This window comes from Diorhabda sublineata, chromosome 10 (assembly GCF_026230105.1).
Source record: "Diorhabda sublineata isolate icDioSubl1.1 chromosome 10, icDioSubl1.1, whole genome shotgun sequence".
Classification (NCBI taxonomy): Eukaryota; Metazoa; Arthropoda; class Insecta; order Coleoptera; family Chrysomelidae; genus Diorhabda; species Diorhabda sublineata.
In genome coordinates this window covers 3,652,761-3,667,983 of record NC_079483.1, presented here as the reverse complement: position 1 = coordinate 3,667,983, position 15,223 = coordinate 3,652,761, and the positions used below count along the sequence as shown (strand labels likewise).

The following is a 15,223-nucleotide window of genomic DNA, read 5'->3' as shown; positions in this document are numbered from 1 at the left end:
AAGAAATGCTAGTTTTTGTTATTATATAGATTTCTCAACCAGTTTTTGTTGAATGAATATGCAGAATATTCCTGATCTGAATCATCATCTTCTAGTTTTGTGTTCGAGTTACTATCGTTGGTGATAATTTTTGTAACGAATTTCAATTTTATATCTAACAAATTCATCCCTCTGTAATTAAACATGAGTATAATTGTTAAGGTTCGTCATCTGTCTGGTATTTCATAATGTAGGAGGATTTTTCTGATAAGATTTGTAATTTTTTGTGTGAGATGTTGGCCACCGTACTATAGTAGCTCATCATGAACTTCATCCTGTTTTGAAGAGTTTCTGTTTATTAAGGACTTTTTGAATGGTTGCTTCCACGTAATGTTAGCTTCCTTAGTATCACTTTCTCCTTCAAATAGCTTTGTTTGGTAGTCTATCCAGTTGTCTTCTGATATTTGGCTTGATTCTCAGAGCTTAAGCTTCTGGTGTTTGTAGCGGCCTATACGTTAAGAAAGTTTCTCGTTTTTGCGTACATTTGTATTCAACTTCTACAACTATATATGTGCCTATCGCCTTCTTACTATTTATTAGTTATAATATATGGTTTTTGTAACCATAACTGAATGATTTAATTAATGACCTACCTTTTCTATATTATATCTCAAGTATTTACTGATGTTCAGTCTCGCAATTACGCAAATATAATAATTTGATATTGATACGTTATCGGGAATAATTACACAATCACTTTAAACAATCATTTAAATACGTATTACCTCATTGAGTGTATATTTGAAAAAATAATCTTCTATCAAAATGTTGTTTTTCCTATTATTCAATATAATATTTGCAATAATTTCAGCTACGGCTGGCAATGATTGTGAAATAGAAAACTTCGATCAAGTAGAATCGATAGTGAAGAGTTGTACAGATATAACAATAAAGAATCTGGTTGTACCTGCTGGAATAACCCTAGAACTTGATTTAAAAGAAGGTACCACTCTTACTTTTACGGGTGTAACAACTTTTGAACATACTCCTTGGTCAGGACCACTTATTAGATTAAGAGGAAGTAAAATTACTGTCCAAGGAACTCCAGGTAAGTCGACTTGAATATATATCATGAATAACCAAGTGCTTACGTCAATAATTTAGCGAAAAGAGAAATGTAAAAGTGAGGATATGATTTTCTTCAAAGAATGAAATGGGGTGGATGATGGTCTTGACAGAATTCATCCATTTTACGGAAAATTGAAAAAAAAAACAGGAGTAATTCTTCATATTAAAGGCTGTCCAGAGAAAACGAATTTACGCTATACTCTTGTCTATATTATGCGCTAACGTTTCATCTAGAAGAAAATTCCGAATGTACAAGCATTTGTAGAAGGAGCAGTAACCTATCGAGAATTTAGTTCAATTAATAATTGATGGAAATTCATTTTCTTTGATGAAACCCAACTTGCTATTAGTCTACTTCGTAAAAAATAGTATTCTGTCTGAAAAATAACGGTCTCACGCAGTAGACGTTTCTTAGATTGTTTCAAAAAATAACAATGTATAAGATTTTTCACTATTTGAACTAAGCTTTTAGATAACCAACTTATAACCGAGGGGTGAACCGCTGAGGCAGTACATAATTGTAGATTTCTTGAGGAATTACAAGAAAGCACTTTAGAAGTACAAGGCAGTATAGGGAAGTGCGAGGCAGTATGGGGAAGTACAGTAGACTCTCGTTAATCCGGCAGATATCAGACTAGGGTTGTGCCGGATTAGTAAAAACTCCGGATTACTGGAAAATGTAATATTTTACAAAAAATATAGAAGAAGTCAAGTTTTATTTTTGAATTTTAAGTAAAAAGTACATATTACAGACAAAAAGGGTTTAATGGTCTCTTTTAAAAAATGTAAATTTAAAAGTAATCGTCTTAGGCTCTGCCTATTGTAAACAAAAAAGTTAACATACCAAGACACCCATTGCAGGATCATGGCTAACTAAATGAATAACAGACGCTTCATTTCAACACACAACATATCTTCGATTATTACGCTGTCTATCATAAAGTGGCCGTTTTTTTCTTTCTCGCCGGCTAGTAATACGCTCACATAATCTGTAGTTAAACTTTCGCATCCATCAACAAGTTTTTCGCCGATCGTTTCTCTTAGCTCTATCAAATCACGATTAATATTTTCCTCAGGTTCTTCAGTAGCAAGGAAAACTTGCTCTTCTACATCTTGAGCATCTTTTTTTCTATCTTTCTTTTATATGTATTGCTCTGACATATACATATCTTGAGTTTTCAATGTTTTTCTTGTGGTTTTTATATTATCATTGTATCAATGTATTTGCCAAAATATTTAATTTTGTCACTGTTTTTTCATAAGTCGTGTATCGTAGCACGGCCGACTCCGTATTCATTTGCGAGGTTAATAATTTGATACACTACTAAACAGCAGCGTTCAAAATAACACTAAAACAATAGATCTTCGCGACACAAAATATCAGGCTTTTGGGCCGATCGGCAGTTGTTTGCTTATACTATTATTAAGTATTATGTTTCAATGTGATTTCCCCACCTCGCCCGTCTGAGAGCGCCGGATTACTGGAGTGCCGGCAAGCGCAGTGCCGGATCAGAGACGTTCTCCTGTATAGGGCAATATGGGAAATTACGAGGCAATGCACAAAAGGTTACATATATTTTATTTTTATTTAGTGTACAAGTCTTGTATATAATTAATTTTTTCTAGTCAATTTTACGGATATCGATTTTTTTATGTAAAAAGCAAGAACAAGAGAGTGAACCCTTTTAAACTCAAGTAATTTGATAGGTGCTTGTCTTTGAAAATTGATCTTGAGCTTCTGTAGTTTGTAGTGCTCGGGAAAGAAGTGCCTTGATAGCGGATTTCACGGATTTGCACTTTTCCAAAGAAATGAGTCCCGATAAATTGAAGTTCTGGAGGTCTGCAGGCGTACTCGTAGCAGCTCTTGCACAAACTGCTCTTGGCGGGGTTATGCTCTAAGCTATCCAATTTTATGATCTTGCCTTGCCTGATAGCGGATTTCACGGACTTGCACTTTTCCAAAGAAAGGATTCCCAATAAATTGAAGTTCTGGGGGTCTGCAAGCGTACTCGTCGAGCAGTTCTTGCAAAAACTGCTCTTTGCGGGCTTATGCTCTAAGCTGTCCAATTTTATGATCAACTTTAGAAGCCGAGCTCTAAATGTACGAGCAATATTCCAAAGATGGACTAATCTGGGCTTTGTAGAGGATTGGAAGCTGTTGCGGAGTATATAGCTTTTTGGTCTTATTCTAGAATTTAGTGTATTAGTGCATTAGTGTTAGTGTAAGTAAAAAAAATGATTGAATATCAAATGATAAAGGAGAGGTATGTAAGTTTGAACAGTTAATAATAGATAATCCATAATGATTTCACAAGAGTGATAGCTTTGATAATCGTCAGAGTAATTTCCCTCTTTTTGCAAGCCACAACCTTTATAGAGCACAACCTTTTGAATATGAGTGCCTAAAACTTTGACTATTCTATTTCAACGGAATAATTGAATTTCTTCTTGAAAAAAACAAATATGAGAAAGTTATTAAAAAGTTTAGCCATTATTTGTACTAAGCTGGAGAAAACTTATTGTATGAGATGCTACATTACAACATTTTGAACATATTGCCAAGTATTATTACTCTAGATATTTGAATAAAAGTGCTCAATGTGAGGAAGCCATTTTTTATTTCGAAGGTCTTTCAAGCTTCTTGTCCATTTGCTAAAGTTTGTGTGAGTAGCAGAAGATGCAGCGCGCATAATAAACAGACAGAGCTGTAGGTTTTATTTTCCTATTAGTAAATGGTTTACCAAATCGAAAATCATATCCAGTCACATCGAAGTCTCAAATTAGGGAATACTTTCAATCTTCTAGAAAAGATCATTAAGTCCTTGTACTCGTATTTATGATACAAATGTTAGATGATGGAGTACCAACGACGTGAAGAATCAACTGCAGTTTATAAAAAAACAGGTCTACAACTACAATATTGTTATTTTATGATTTAGTTCTGATGGTGACATTAATGTAATGAAAGCTATGAGTATAGAGTCCGTACTAGGTATGACAGAACGAGATTTAAATTTTGAATTGTTTCAAACGCCTTTCAAAAATTGTTTCTATCTAAAAGATGCAGTGCAGTGTTTTGCCTATTGGAAATTTATTTGTCTATCGGTCTCTCATCTTGAAGAGATTATTTGAAGATTTGAAAAGTATATAAAATAACTCATAACCTATTGACAAGATGTAAGGCCGTCGAAAAAATGTATTCCAATAAAGTGATTTATTAAAGTCGGTGCCAGAAAGTGATGAAACTACCAAATTTCTGAAAAAAGTACGAGTTATATCGTTTCTTCTATTTGTAACCAATATTCAAAGATGAATGTCTTTATATTTGACAATTGTTACCACTTTGCCTTTGAGTTGAATGCGCATAGTTTGATCAATTTGATGAGGAATTCCACGGTAATAAATATTAGTTCAAAAGATTATCTTCATCCAATCAGTCGGATTTGATCATTAATTGAAATACCGCTTAGTATAAAAGAAGAAATGATATTTTCAAGGAGATGGAAACGAAATTACCACACATTATTTACTTACAATTATTTAGAGGATGTGGAAATTGAGCAAATAGTTGATGATACTCTTAAGAGTATTGAATTAACTTCCATCGGCTTCACAGTTGATAGGAAAACCGTATTAAAAGTTCAGATAATCAGTAACGAACAATTTGAGGAGCAAATAGAAGATAATCAACTCTTACTTACTAGAGTGGGGTCTCTTTCCAGCAACCAATACATTTCCTTATAGATTTCGTACGTACCTTCGAACCTAGTGCTAGCCACATCTGTTCGTCATCTATTTTGATTGGTACATATTACTCCTTTTTGTGAAATTGACATGTGCCGAGTTATTTTGGTTCAAGATTGTTTTCCATTTTATTAATTTTATTAATTGATATCTATAGGTTTATTGCTTTTTCTGACTGTCGCGTACAGAAAGAATAGCTGTGTCGTCAGTAAATGTGGACACAGTATCGTTTTCTAATTGGGGGATATCACTATAAGATGGAAAGGACGGCGTTGATTCTTTATTAAGCATCGTTTTGCTTTATTCTAAAGACTCGTTCTTCTTTATACAACTTTGACAATTCTGCATATTGTTTAGGCAAGAATTTGTTCAGTTTATATTTGATCTCTCTTGATTTACTATTTTTAGGGTCTCTATTAAATGGACAAGGTGAACTTTACTGGGATCATATAGGTGATAAAGGACCAAAGAAACCACAATTTATGAAAATTGAAGCTTTTGATGGGTCTGTTATCAAAAATTTGAATATACTCAATTGTCCACATCATTGCATTTACATTGGAAGATCAGATGGGCTGACCATTAGTGGATGGGTCATAGATAACTCACTTGGGGATCAAGTAAGATTACTCAGTATATTTCTATCTTTTTCAAGAATTGGAGCTAAAAAACGGCATAGTTAAATATTACCGATTATAGTTTTAAGTATATCAAGTTTTTTTAACGAGACTAGGGTCAATACCCACACAATTTATATGATACCAAACGATAAAGGCATCATCCTTCTTAGTAACATTTTTGACCCAATATTTTTCCAAGTATGAAGTCGTTGGCTTTGGAGATTAATTACATCTTCTTAATTTTGATTTCACATTTACCCATCTATACTAAGTAGTATAGTGGTAGTCTTAGAAAGAGAAATTCCTTGTTATTTTCACATTTCCATAATGTATTTACCCCAAAATTTTCAACAGATAGCCAATGGTTTTTTAGACACGACTAATCACAGAAAAGAGAATGATGTACTAATGCAACGGTTTTAGCTTTTCAACAGCTTGTATTTCACATCTTCGAAGTCAATGTGACTGATAAGATGCGTTGTTAATAACGATGACTGACTGTGATGGAATATTAGATAAAAGCGGTTTATTTGAACCAATTTCAAAATACATACCCAACCGTATTTGGAACTCTTTGTAGTCAAACTCTTCTTAATCATGCAATTTTATCAAAATTTTCATCTACCCATGGTCGAAAATTATTCATTTTGAACGACAGATCTACAAGAAAACTTTGTTAATGATAAAAAATGATTTATTAGTCTCCAGTTTTGATGCCAAGACCAAAAAGGTTTGAACGAGAGGAAATCGAAAAATTTATTCTTTTCTTTTCTTCTTTTCACGTATAGCAAAATCTACTAGATTCTAATAATTTTCTATTCACTGCTAATTATACACCTGAATCAGAGTTTTTGCAATATTAACCAGAACTTCTAATGCTTCGAACACTGCTTCAACATAATATTTCATTGCTTTAGGAGATATTCATGCTATAACAGTCTGGAATGACATGGTCTTTATAAAACGTTCCATTAATTCGTTCTTCTACTTCACGATGTTTGTATGTTTGTAGTTCAGGGTATCCCTACGACCCAAAGAATTTATTGTATCCCCTTTTCTTGTTGTGGCATGGAGGACCTTCATTGTTTAGAATTGACCTATTAATCTTACCTCTCTTGAAAAATTCAGAATTTCAGATGGTTCTATCTGTCAGAGATCCTCGTCTTCTATTCCATATTCTCCCGGGTATAAAACTCTGGAGTTGCTTATTCTCTCACGCTCTGAGAGAATGTGGATAGAAGTTTCGTCCTTTACGTAACAGAATCTTTAGGTGTCCATTAAGGTGGCAGTTCCCCGACAAGACTCCTGTTAGTCTTCGTAGGTTACTTTTGCCTAAGTTGATACATTCTTCTCTGTATCCTAGTCTATCCTCGATCCCTGCAAATTATTCCAATATATGGTATTACCTCCCATCTACTTTCATTTTCAGTGTTTTCTCTATTTTCTGTATCTGATACCTCAAAAGGGTTCAGGTCCTACGAAGAGTTTATTAACCCCTATTTTAGCAAGTCTCTCAGCTATTTCGTACACTCCAGTGTGTTCCAGAATCCATTGGAGAGTGACTTAATTCTTCTTGTGTTTGTGGCTAGAGGTGACAGATCTTTTCTTACATTGTGTCTAATGGATATGCATGATTCAAAGAACTATTCTTGCTTCCTCAATGAAGTGTTTATTGTAGTATTTAAAGTAGCTCTATTTGTGCATGCCAGGAGGGATACGTTGTCGTAGTGACAAAATGGCGACTGAAGAATACCCAATTTATGAAGGTAAACAGTTATTGGTGAATTTGGATGAAGCTGGAAATATAGACTTTCTGATGTTTTGCTGAGGTTATTGCGAGCTTGTCAGAACCAGTTCAAATACTCTTCTAGTTTGCCTCATGATCTCCCTTTTCATTACTACCTATAATGCCGCACTGTCATTTTATCCATATAATTCGTTTATTATTAATTTTGAATTGATACAGTGAGTTTTATATTTCTTCTTACCTAACTGATTTAGTTTGTCCAGGCATCCAGTGACCAGAGTGGATTCCATGATATTGGAACTCAGAGCTCTGATGGCTATCGAACAAGATGATGATCTCCTGTTTGCAATAATTCTTTCCTAGGTTGACTTGGATACATTTTCAATTGCAAATATTTGTACTTGAAAAATACTTGGTGTATCGCCTAGGTTTTAAAGAGTGTTTGGTTTTGGGCCCTATTTCAGTTCTGTCTGCTGGTTTAGAGCTGACTTTGTACCATTTGGAGGGATTTCTTGTATGGTGCTTTGAGCTCATTGGTATCTAGGTATAGGCTTAACTTTTTTCTATATCTATTTCATCCTAAGGAATATCCCAGATTTGATCATTTTTTGAAATCGGTTCATCCCTATTGACTCCTACTCTGAACATTTCGGCTAAAGCTTCTTCTGCCACGGTTTTCAATACTATATGGAGAGATGAAATAAGACCTCTAGTGCAGGTGTTGGGATTGATTTTATGTCTTATACAAGCGACTTTGTACTTTCGAGAGATTGTTTCTCGTAGTGTTCAGACCCCAAGTAACTACCTACGATGATTGATCTCACGATCGCTGTGTTGATCCACGGAGGGTCTTTGGGCTACAATCCTAATTCTTTCCTGCAAAATTCCTACATACAACCATGTCTTTCATGACTTTAGTGGTTATTTCCTTATCATGTTTGTTACAGAAGTGTTTACTCTCTATTGTCCCAGAGATTTCCCTTATCAATGGTATACTCGTCAAGCTTCATGGGCTTCGAATTGAGTTATTGTGTGTGATTAGGTAGGTCTTGTTCGGGTTGATATTGAGTCCCAGCAATCGATATCACCTTCTTGTAAATTTATGTTCTCTTCGAACTATGCCACAAAGTATATTCTCAAGCATCGCCATTGAGTAAATGAATGTATCGTTGGTATATCTTTGTCAAGATATGCCCAGGTCAGTCAGTTCCCATATGAGTTTGTCTACTATTAAGCTCCACATAAGTGGGGATGCAGCTTCCTCTTTTGGACATCCACTGTTTTCAGTAGTAGAAACGGTATCTTGTTTTACTTTAATTTCCAGTTTACTAGTAGATAGTAGTTGGGTCATCTATCTGGAAGTTGTTCCATTTACTTCTCTCACTTTTAATGCTCTTTAGATAGCCTCAAATGGAGTGTTATCAAAGGCGCCTTCTATGTCTAGAAATGCACATTGCTATGTTTGACAGAGCATGCAGTCTCTGTATATTTGGTATACATATTGATAAGGATGGAGTGATCTGAAGGACTAAAGGATGTGTGTTATCTTTCTTTCTTATTTTTGGTATGGCTTTTACTTTGGCTCTTTCCAGCTTTAGACTGTTTCAACTGAATGTTTAAAGGTGTTCAGAGATCAAATTTTTCAGATCTATTTTCTATATTTTCAAACAATATGTTGCGATATTTTTGTTATGCAAATTTTATATATCTGAATATAAACCTAATTTCTTTTGTGGATCATAAAGCCTTATGAATTAGTTGAATGATTTTGTAGAGTTTCTATCTAGAACTAAATCTTTTGCTTATGACATTTTCATATGTTGTTTTTTCGCCTTCATAGCTTTACTTTCGTTGGTTTTCATTTTCAATTATATTGACTTGAGAAAAAGTATTTCTATAAAGAGTAAGTGTGATATCAAAGATGAAAGAATGACCGAAACCGGAAAGAGCCACAGAAGAAGCAGAGCTAGAGGGAATGATTGACCTGGTAATATAGAGAAGAAAAAATAAAAGTACATAACATAGAATAGAAGAGAGAAAAGAGTAAATTTGGAGAGAGAAAAGAAATTTTAGTTGCGTCATTTCGTTTCCCACGATGAAGTGAGAATAGAAACTCATATAAACTAATATCATTGATATTTTTTTGTTAACATTTGTTAATATTTCAGAATAACTTCACTGGACATAATACTGACGGTTTCGACGTTTCCGCAGCTACAAACTTAATCATAGAAAATACTTCAGTAATAAATCAAGACGATTGTGTGGCTATCAGGTATGGTTCCAACATCCTAGTAAGAAATATGTATTGCGCTGGAGGTCATGGTCTCAGTCTATCGGCAGGTTTTAACTATACATCTTACACAGAAAACACAGTCAAAAATGTGACAATCAGAGATTCGGTCATTGTTAGATCAGCAAATGGTATACACGTAAAAACGCATGCCGATGCGTATAAAGGTCTCATAGAAGATGTGACGTATGAAAATATTTATCTATCGGGTAAGTGCATAATGAGAAAGAGTGTATGAGTAGAAATTAAGGTCTTAAATATCTTAGAATCTCATTTTTCTGCCTCCAAACTACGTAGACTAATTTTCTGGGCTTTCTTGTCCTACTTCCCTAGGTCTATGTCTATGTCACCAACTAAATGTTGTTTCTGGACAGTTCCTTAGAGTTCTTAGTTGATGTGCTTATGAATCTTTTGAATAGTCTCAGGCCCGAAGTATTTCTTCAGTAAGACTTCATTTCATCTTTTAGCCATCCATTCAGTTCTTTGTTGATGTGACGTCTCATGAGGCCATATTAGGATTCAAAATGTGGGATTATTGTTTTTTTTTTGTAACCAAGCTCTCTTCTTCCTCAATGCCTGGTATAATTCGGTGGCTTGCTAGCTTTATGACAGATACTATTTTTTGTTTCCTAGTGCCTTTAGATTTTGTTTCTACTCCTAGGCTCGCTTGAGAGCCTTCGTGGTCTATAAGCCCGCTTGGCTACCGGAAAGAATATATATGTATTGTTTATTCAAACTTATCAAATACTTCTGAGTGAATATGTTTATTACTTGCAGCTTTACCTGAAATATAGTAAGTTATCCTAGTGGCTTGGAGGGTTTTCTTTTGGTCCTGAAATTCCTCAGCCAGCTTTTGCAGTAGATATGTGCATTTCGAGATGGTGGAAGATCTTTAGACTAAAAATAGGATGCCTGTGTCCATCATGCTTAGCATTTGGTCCATTGATTTGTCATTGCTTTATAGAGTCTTGAACAAAATATTTTTTAGATATAGATGAGTGACTAAGAAGCCAAAATGATTAAAGATGAGTTAGGTATCAAGTCAAAGTGTTATCGCATCAATGCTGAGAGAACGATTGATCCAGTCAACTCTCGGATCGAAATCGTCACCCTTGTGGTCGTGAAAAAACGTAGGTAGAATAGAAACGGTCGAAGACTGGAATCTCACTGTGCAAAACGATCAAAAGGAATCTCACTGTGCAAAACGATCAAAAGGAATCTCACTGTGCAAAACGGTCGAATAATGAAATCCCAGTTTTCAAAATGTCCATAAATTGGATAATTACAACAGAAAAAGTTTTTTTATGATGTACTCAAATTGAACCAATTTTGTGAAGCAAGAGTTTGAAGGAATAGAAAAGGATGCTTATTAGTACTATCAAGGAAATGCCTGTGACGGAATTGAAAATAAAAATAATTCATTTCTTCTCAAACTACAGAAAACACAAAAGTGGAATAAAAAAATTGGGAGCAAATGCCGATGGCGTATATAAGTCAATTTGTTCTATTTACAATGAAACTCGTAAGCTACCATCTTCGTTTCCTCCTTTCCTTTCCGTTCCTCTACGTATTAAGCACGAATCACGCGTGAATGTGAAGCGCCAATTTTAAAAAGTGCTTGCGAAGATCAATATGATCGGTACGTAGTGGACATCGCCATCTTCTGTGTTGTTTGATTTTCTTGGTATAGCAAGGGTTGTTTATTTTTAGAAACTAAGTTCTTGACAATATTTGAGTAACCATAAGGTCAAGAACATTCCCATATACTCAAATTTTGTGCATGGCAATGGTACAATCGATTGTTCTCTGCTGTATTCAGTCAAACATCTTCTATCACATGAATAAATAGCCCAACTACTGAAAGCTCAAAATTAAAGAGTTTTAAAAGGTTGATTCTGCATTGCTATTAACTCATTGAAGGCGTTCTACACGGACGGGATCGACCACGCAACTGAGGTGACCTTGATCCGGTCGACCGTTTGTTGCTTAGTTCTACATGACTGACTCATTTCTTTCCGTCATTCGAAGATTGAGTGAAGGAGAGAAACAAATAACAAAAAGAATAACTGAAGATTCACTTGACTGCTTTCTAGTGTACTGGTCTTGACATAACTGACTGTATAACAAATATCTGGTTGAGAGATTTGTTTTCCACAGCCTACTATTTTCAATTATTTCTGCTTCTTTCTTTTCATTTGGTGTTTGATTTTGAGCTGCATATAATGAGGTTACCACTCGAATTGCATTTTCCATGTTAAATGTCGTGAAAAGTTTCTAATATCAAACAGTTTTTATATGTTTTAAAAGATTGATTTAACATTGCTATTAACTCATTGAAGGCGTTCTACACGGACGGGATCGACCAAGCAACTGAGGTGACTTTGATCGGGTCAACCGTTTGTTGCTTAGTTCTACATGATTGACTGTAGTGACTGAGTGAAGAAAAAAAGCAAAGAACAAAAAGGATGTGGATGAAGCTGTGGCTAAAGGATTGAATTGCTTTGTACCATATTACTTTTGTAATTTTCTTTTTAAGATCTACCATACTTATTTTTTTTTATTTTCATCTTTGTATATACATATTCGCTTTGATGTCCCACAAGCATGGTAGAGCCTTATACAGGGATCAAAATTTGATGAGAATTTTACGCTCGCACGTTCCGTCAACAAACTCCATTGTACACGCAGTTTCGCGATGACTGCCTACTCGTTACTGAACTACGTTTCACACGGTCGGGGCCGATAATGGACGCAGCTTGTCAGAAGGGATGCGCTCACTATCAAGATCATGTACCACCCAACCAAATATTGGTCGATCAACCGATTTCTACACTGTACATTTTCACGTCAACCCGACGAAGGTCACCTCGGTTGAATGGCCGATCCTGACCATGTAGAACGCCTTTTAGTGATCAACTGCAACTAAAGTCATGTCAATTCAGAATTTTCTATGAATAAAAAAATTTCAGTTTTTAGAGATGAAATGGTAAAGGTGAAAAAATGAACATGTGGTTTCCTTGACAATACTATGAGACCCATAGTGAAAGGGAGTTATTTCGGGTAGCCCTTTTTTTGTCAGTTGCCTGCTTTTTTTTCATATTCGTGAAATTTTTGTTCAAAAAATTGAATTGGGGAAAATATTATGCTCAAATTTTGATACAGCTATAGCTGTAGTATTTTTCAGAAAAACTGAAAAACTTGACAAAAAATCCTGCAGGAATAGGAGCGTTACGTAGAGTGAATTATAAAAAACTACCTTTACAGAATATGAACATCTATTTCTTGTGAAGTATGGGTAAAATTTATTATGATTTCTAATGGGAAATGAAATATGGTCTGATTAAATGACAATAATGTCGTTACATTTTTGATAAATTGTGTTCTAGGGCTCCAAAATCCGTGATTCAGCATTACAAAAAGAATCTTAAATTAAATGATCTAGTTCATATAGGAATCGATTTGATCCACTAATTCATACAAACATATAGGATTGGAATAAAGTAGAAAAAAAGTAGTCAAAGGATTGCTTTTGCATAGGCGGTTAGGTTCTAACATAAACCTTTTTGCAATTCCAGAGGGAATGTGTTCTGTACATTCTTCAGAATGATTGTCTTGAAACACACCTAGCCTGTACAGGTAGAAATGAGCTTGGTTTGGATTGGCTATATCACTTAATTGTGAAAAGCGAATTTAAATTTAAAATGTGTGTTTTAAGTTAGAATCTAACAATTTACTTATGTAAGAAATTCAATGTTTCACATCACCCGAAATGTTTTTAAGGTACCATTAACTATAAAATATAAATTGTTGACATTTGGAGAGACGCTTTCCCAAATATATTTTTTTATTGTTAAATATGATTTCAAAACTATTTGATGTCATTATCCCAATATAAATCCCGAATTGTTTGGTAGAAATTACTCCTTAAGTGATCAGAAGCAGCTTTAGTTCCTTGGGCGATGATCATTTATTCATTCAAAGTCATTTTGTAACAATATCAATTAAAAACATGTCCTAAAAATGTTTTAAGCATCAATAGGATAAGAGCTTTCACTCATATATACTTGTATTTCTAGGTATAACCAATTTCGGTGTAAACGTTCAACAAGATTATATCAATGGTAGTTCCAGTGGTGTTCCTAACAACAACATTCCAATTCACAATCTCAAATTGATAAATATACAGGGAAATGTTCTAAGTACAGAAAGTAATAACGCCATGAAAGTATATATATTATGTGGAAATAAAGGTTGTGAAGGTTGGGAATGGTCAAATGTCAATATCACTGGTGGTGCTCATTCCAGCGTTTGCAATTACATTCCAGCGGGATATGAATGCTAGAAAAAGATTATGTATTATCAGTTATATGAAAAAGAATAAGAAATAAAATTTTTCAGAACTAAATTTTACTTGACTGTTATTGGTTAACATCTTCATCAGCTTTTGAGCATGGATTATAACATAGTGTAAAGATACAAGTTATAAGAAACTATTGCTGCATTGTTGTTACGAAGGTTCCTACTTATGTTCTGAGATATGGCAACACTGATGTGAATATGTCAAAACCGACATTCCGTCATAAAGTTAAACATTTTTTAATGGTGAACGTACTTAGAACGTAGTGTCTTGCAAGTGTTGTTAAAGGTGATATCAGACGGTTCCCTTTTTATTCATTTCTGTCTTTCATTCAGCATCTTTCATTAAGAATGAAACGTTTAGGCATTAAATGAATCAAAAGTGATAAATGAATTTATCAATCGCACTCCCGCACTATGAATGAACGAAAATTGAAACGTATGAACACGAAGTTCGTTTTACGACATATTCGAGGAAATGAGCGAAAAAAGTTCATTTTTTTATCATTTTGTGTGTGTCTTGTGAACGTGGAAAGAAAAAAAAGAGAACATATCACCTTTACACATACTTGAAACATTCAATCGTACTCGCACTTCGCTACAGGTCATGAATGTCGTCCAAAATCAGCTGTTGTGCCAGAAAACTGATATTACAACATCTTCATATGACATACCGTGAGATTGAGGTATATTTGGGCATTAGTTCCACTCGCATACATTTGATAATGCATGAACATTCGGCTGACAAAAAAATTTGTTCGCGGTGGATACCGTATAATTTCACAATCGCTCAATTGATTGGTGCAGATAAATGCTGAAAGAATTCAATCGCGATGCTTTAAAAGACGTCTACGAGATAAAAACAGGCGACGAATCCTGTATCTATGCTTATGAACCCGAAACTTAACAACAATCGACTGTATGGGTGTGTCAAGGACGAGCCAAATCCAATAGAAGTTGTTCGCGCACAAAGCACTTCCAAACAAATGGTCTCCTGTTTTTTTGGAATAACATGTCGCAACCGCTCCATTGGAGTAACGTATAACGGTCAATTCGAAATGGAAATACTAGCAGTTGTTTGTCAGAAGTGTTCGAAAAAATAAAGAAAACCAATCGCAGAAAACGAATCATTCTCCACCACTACAACAAGAGAATTCAGTTCTTGTTTGGCACATAATGTGCCAAATATTCCCGCAAATCAAGAATAAACTGCCAGATCAACTACACCCGAAGAATCGGTTGATGCGTTCAAATCACATGCTTCGACAATTAGTTCAAGTGCATGCAAAATTGTATTGATCTCAATGGAGAATATTTTGGAAAACAATAAAACCATATTGAATCATGAATATTTGT

At 34.6% G+C, this 15,223-nt stretch overlaps 1 protein-coding gene across 1 annotated transcript; it reads left to right on the top strand.

Annotated features, from left to right (window-relative positions):
• The first annotated feature begins 733 nt into the window (after positions 1–733).
• LOC130449329 (polygalacturonase-like) lies at positions 734–13,921 on the top strand. The gene is made up of 4 exons (XM_056787081.1): positions 734–1,087; positions 5,260–5,471; positions 9,387–9,720; positions 13,588–13,921. Exons 1-4 carry the CDS (start codon positions 805–807, stop codon positions 13,851–13,853), a joined length of 1,095 nt encoding a protein of 364 aa, XP_056643059.1. The 5' UTR covers positions 734–804; the 3' UTR covers positions 13,854–13,921.
• The last annotated feature ends 1,302 nt before the right edge of the window (positions 13,922–15,223 follow it).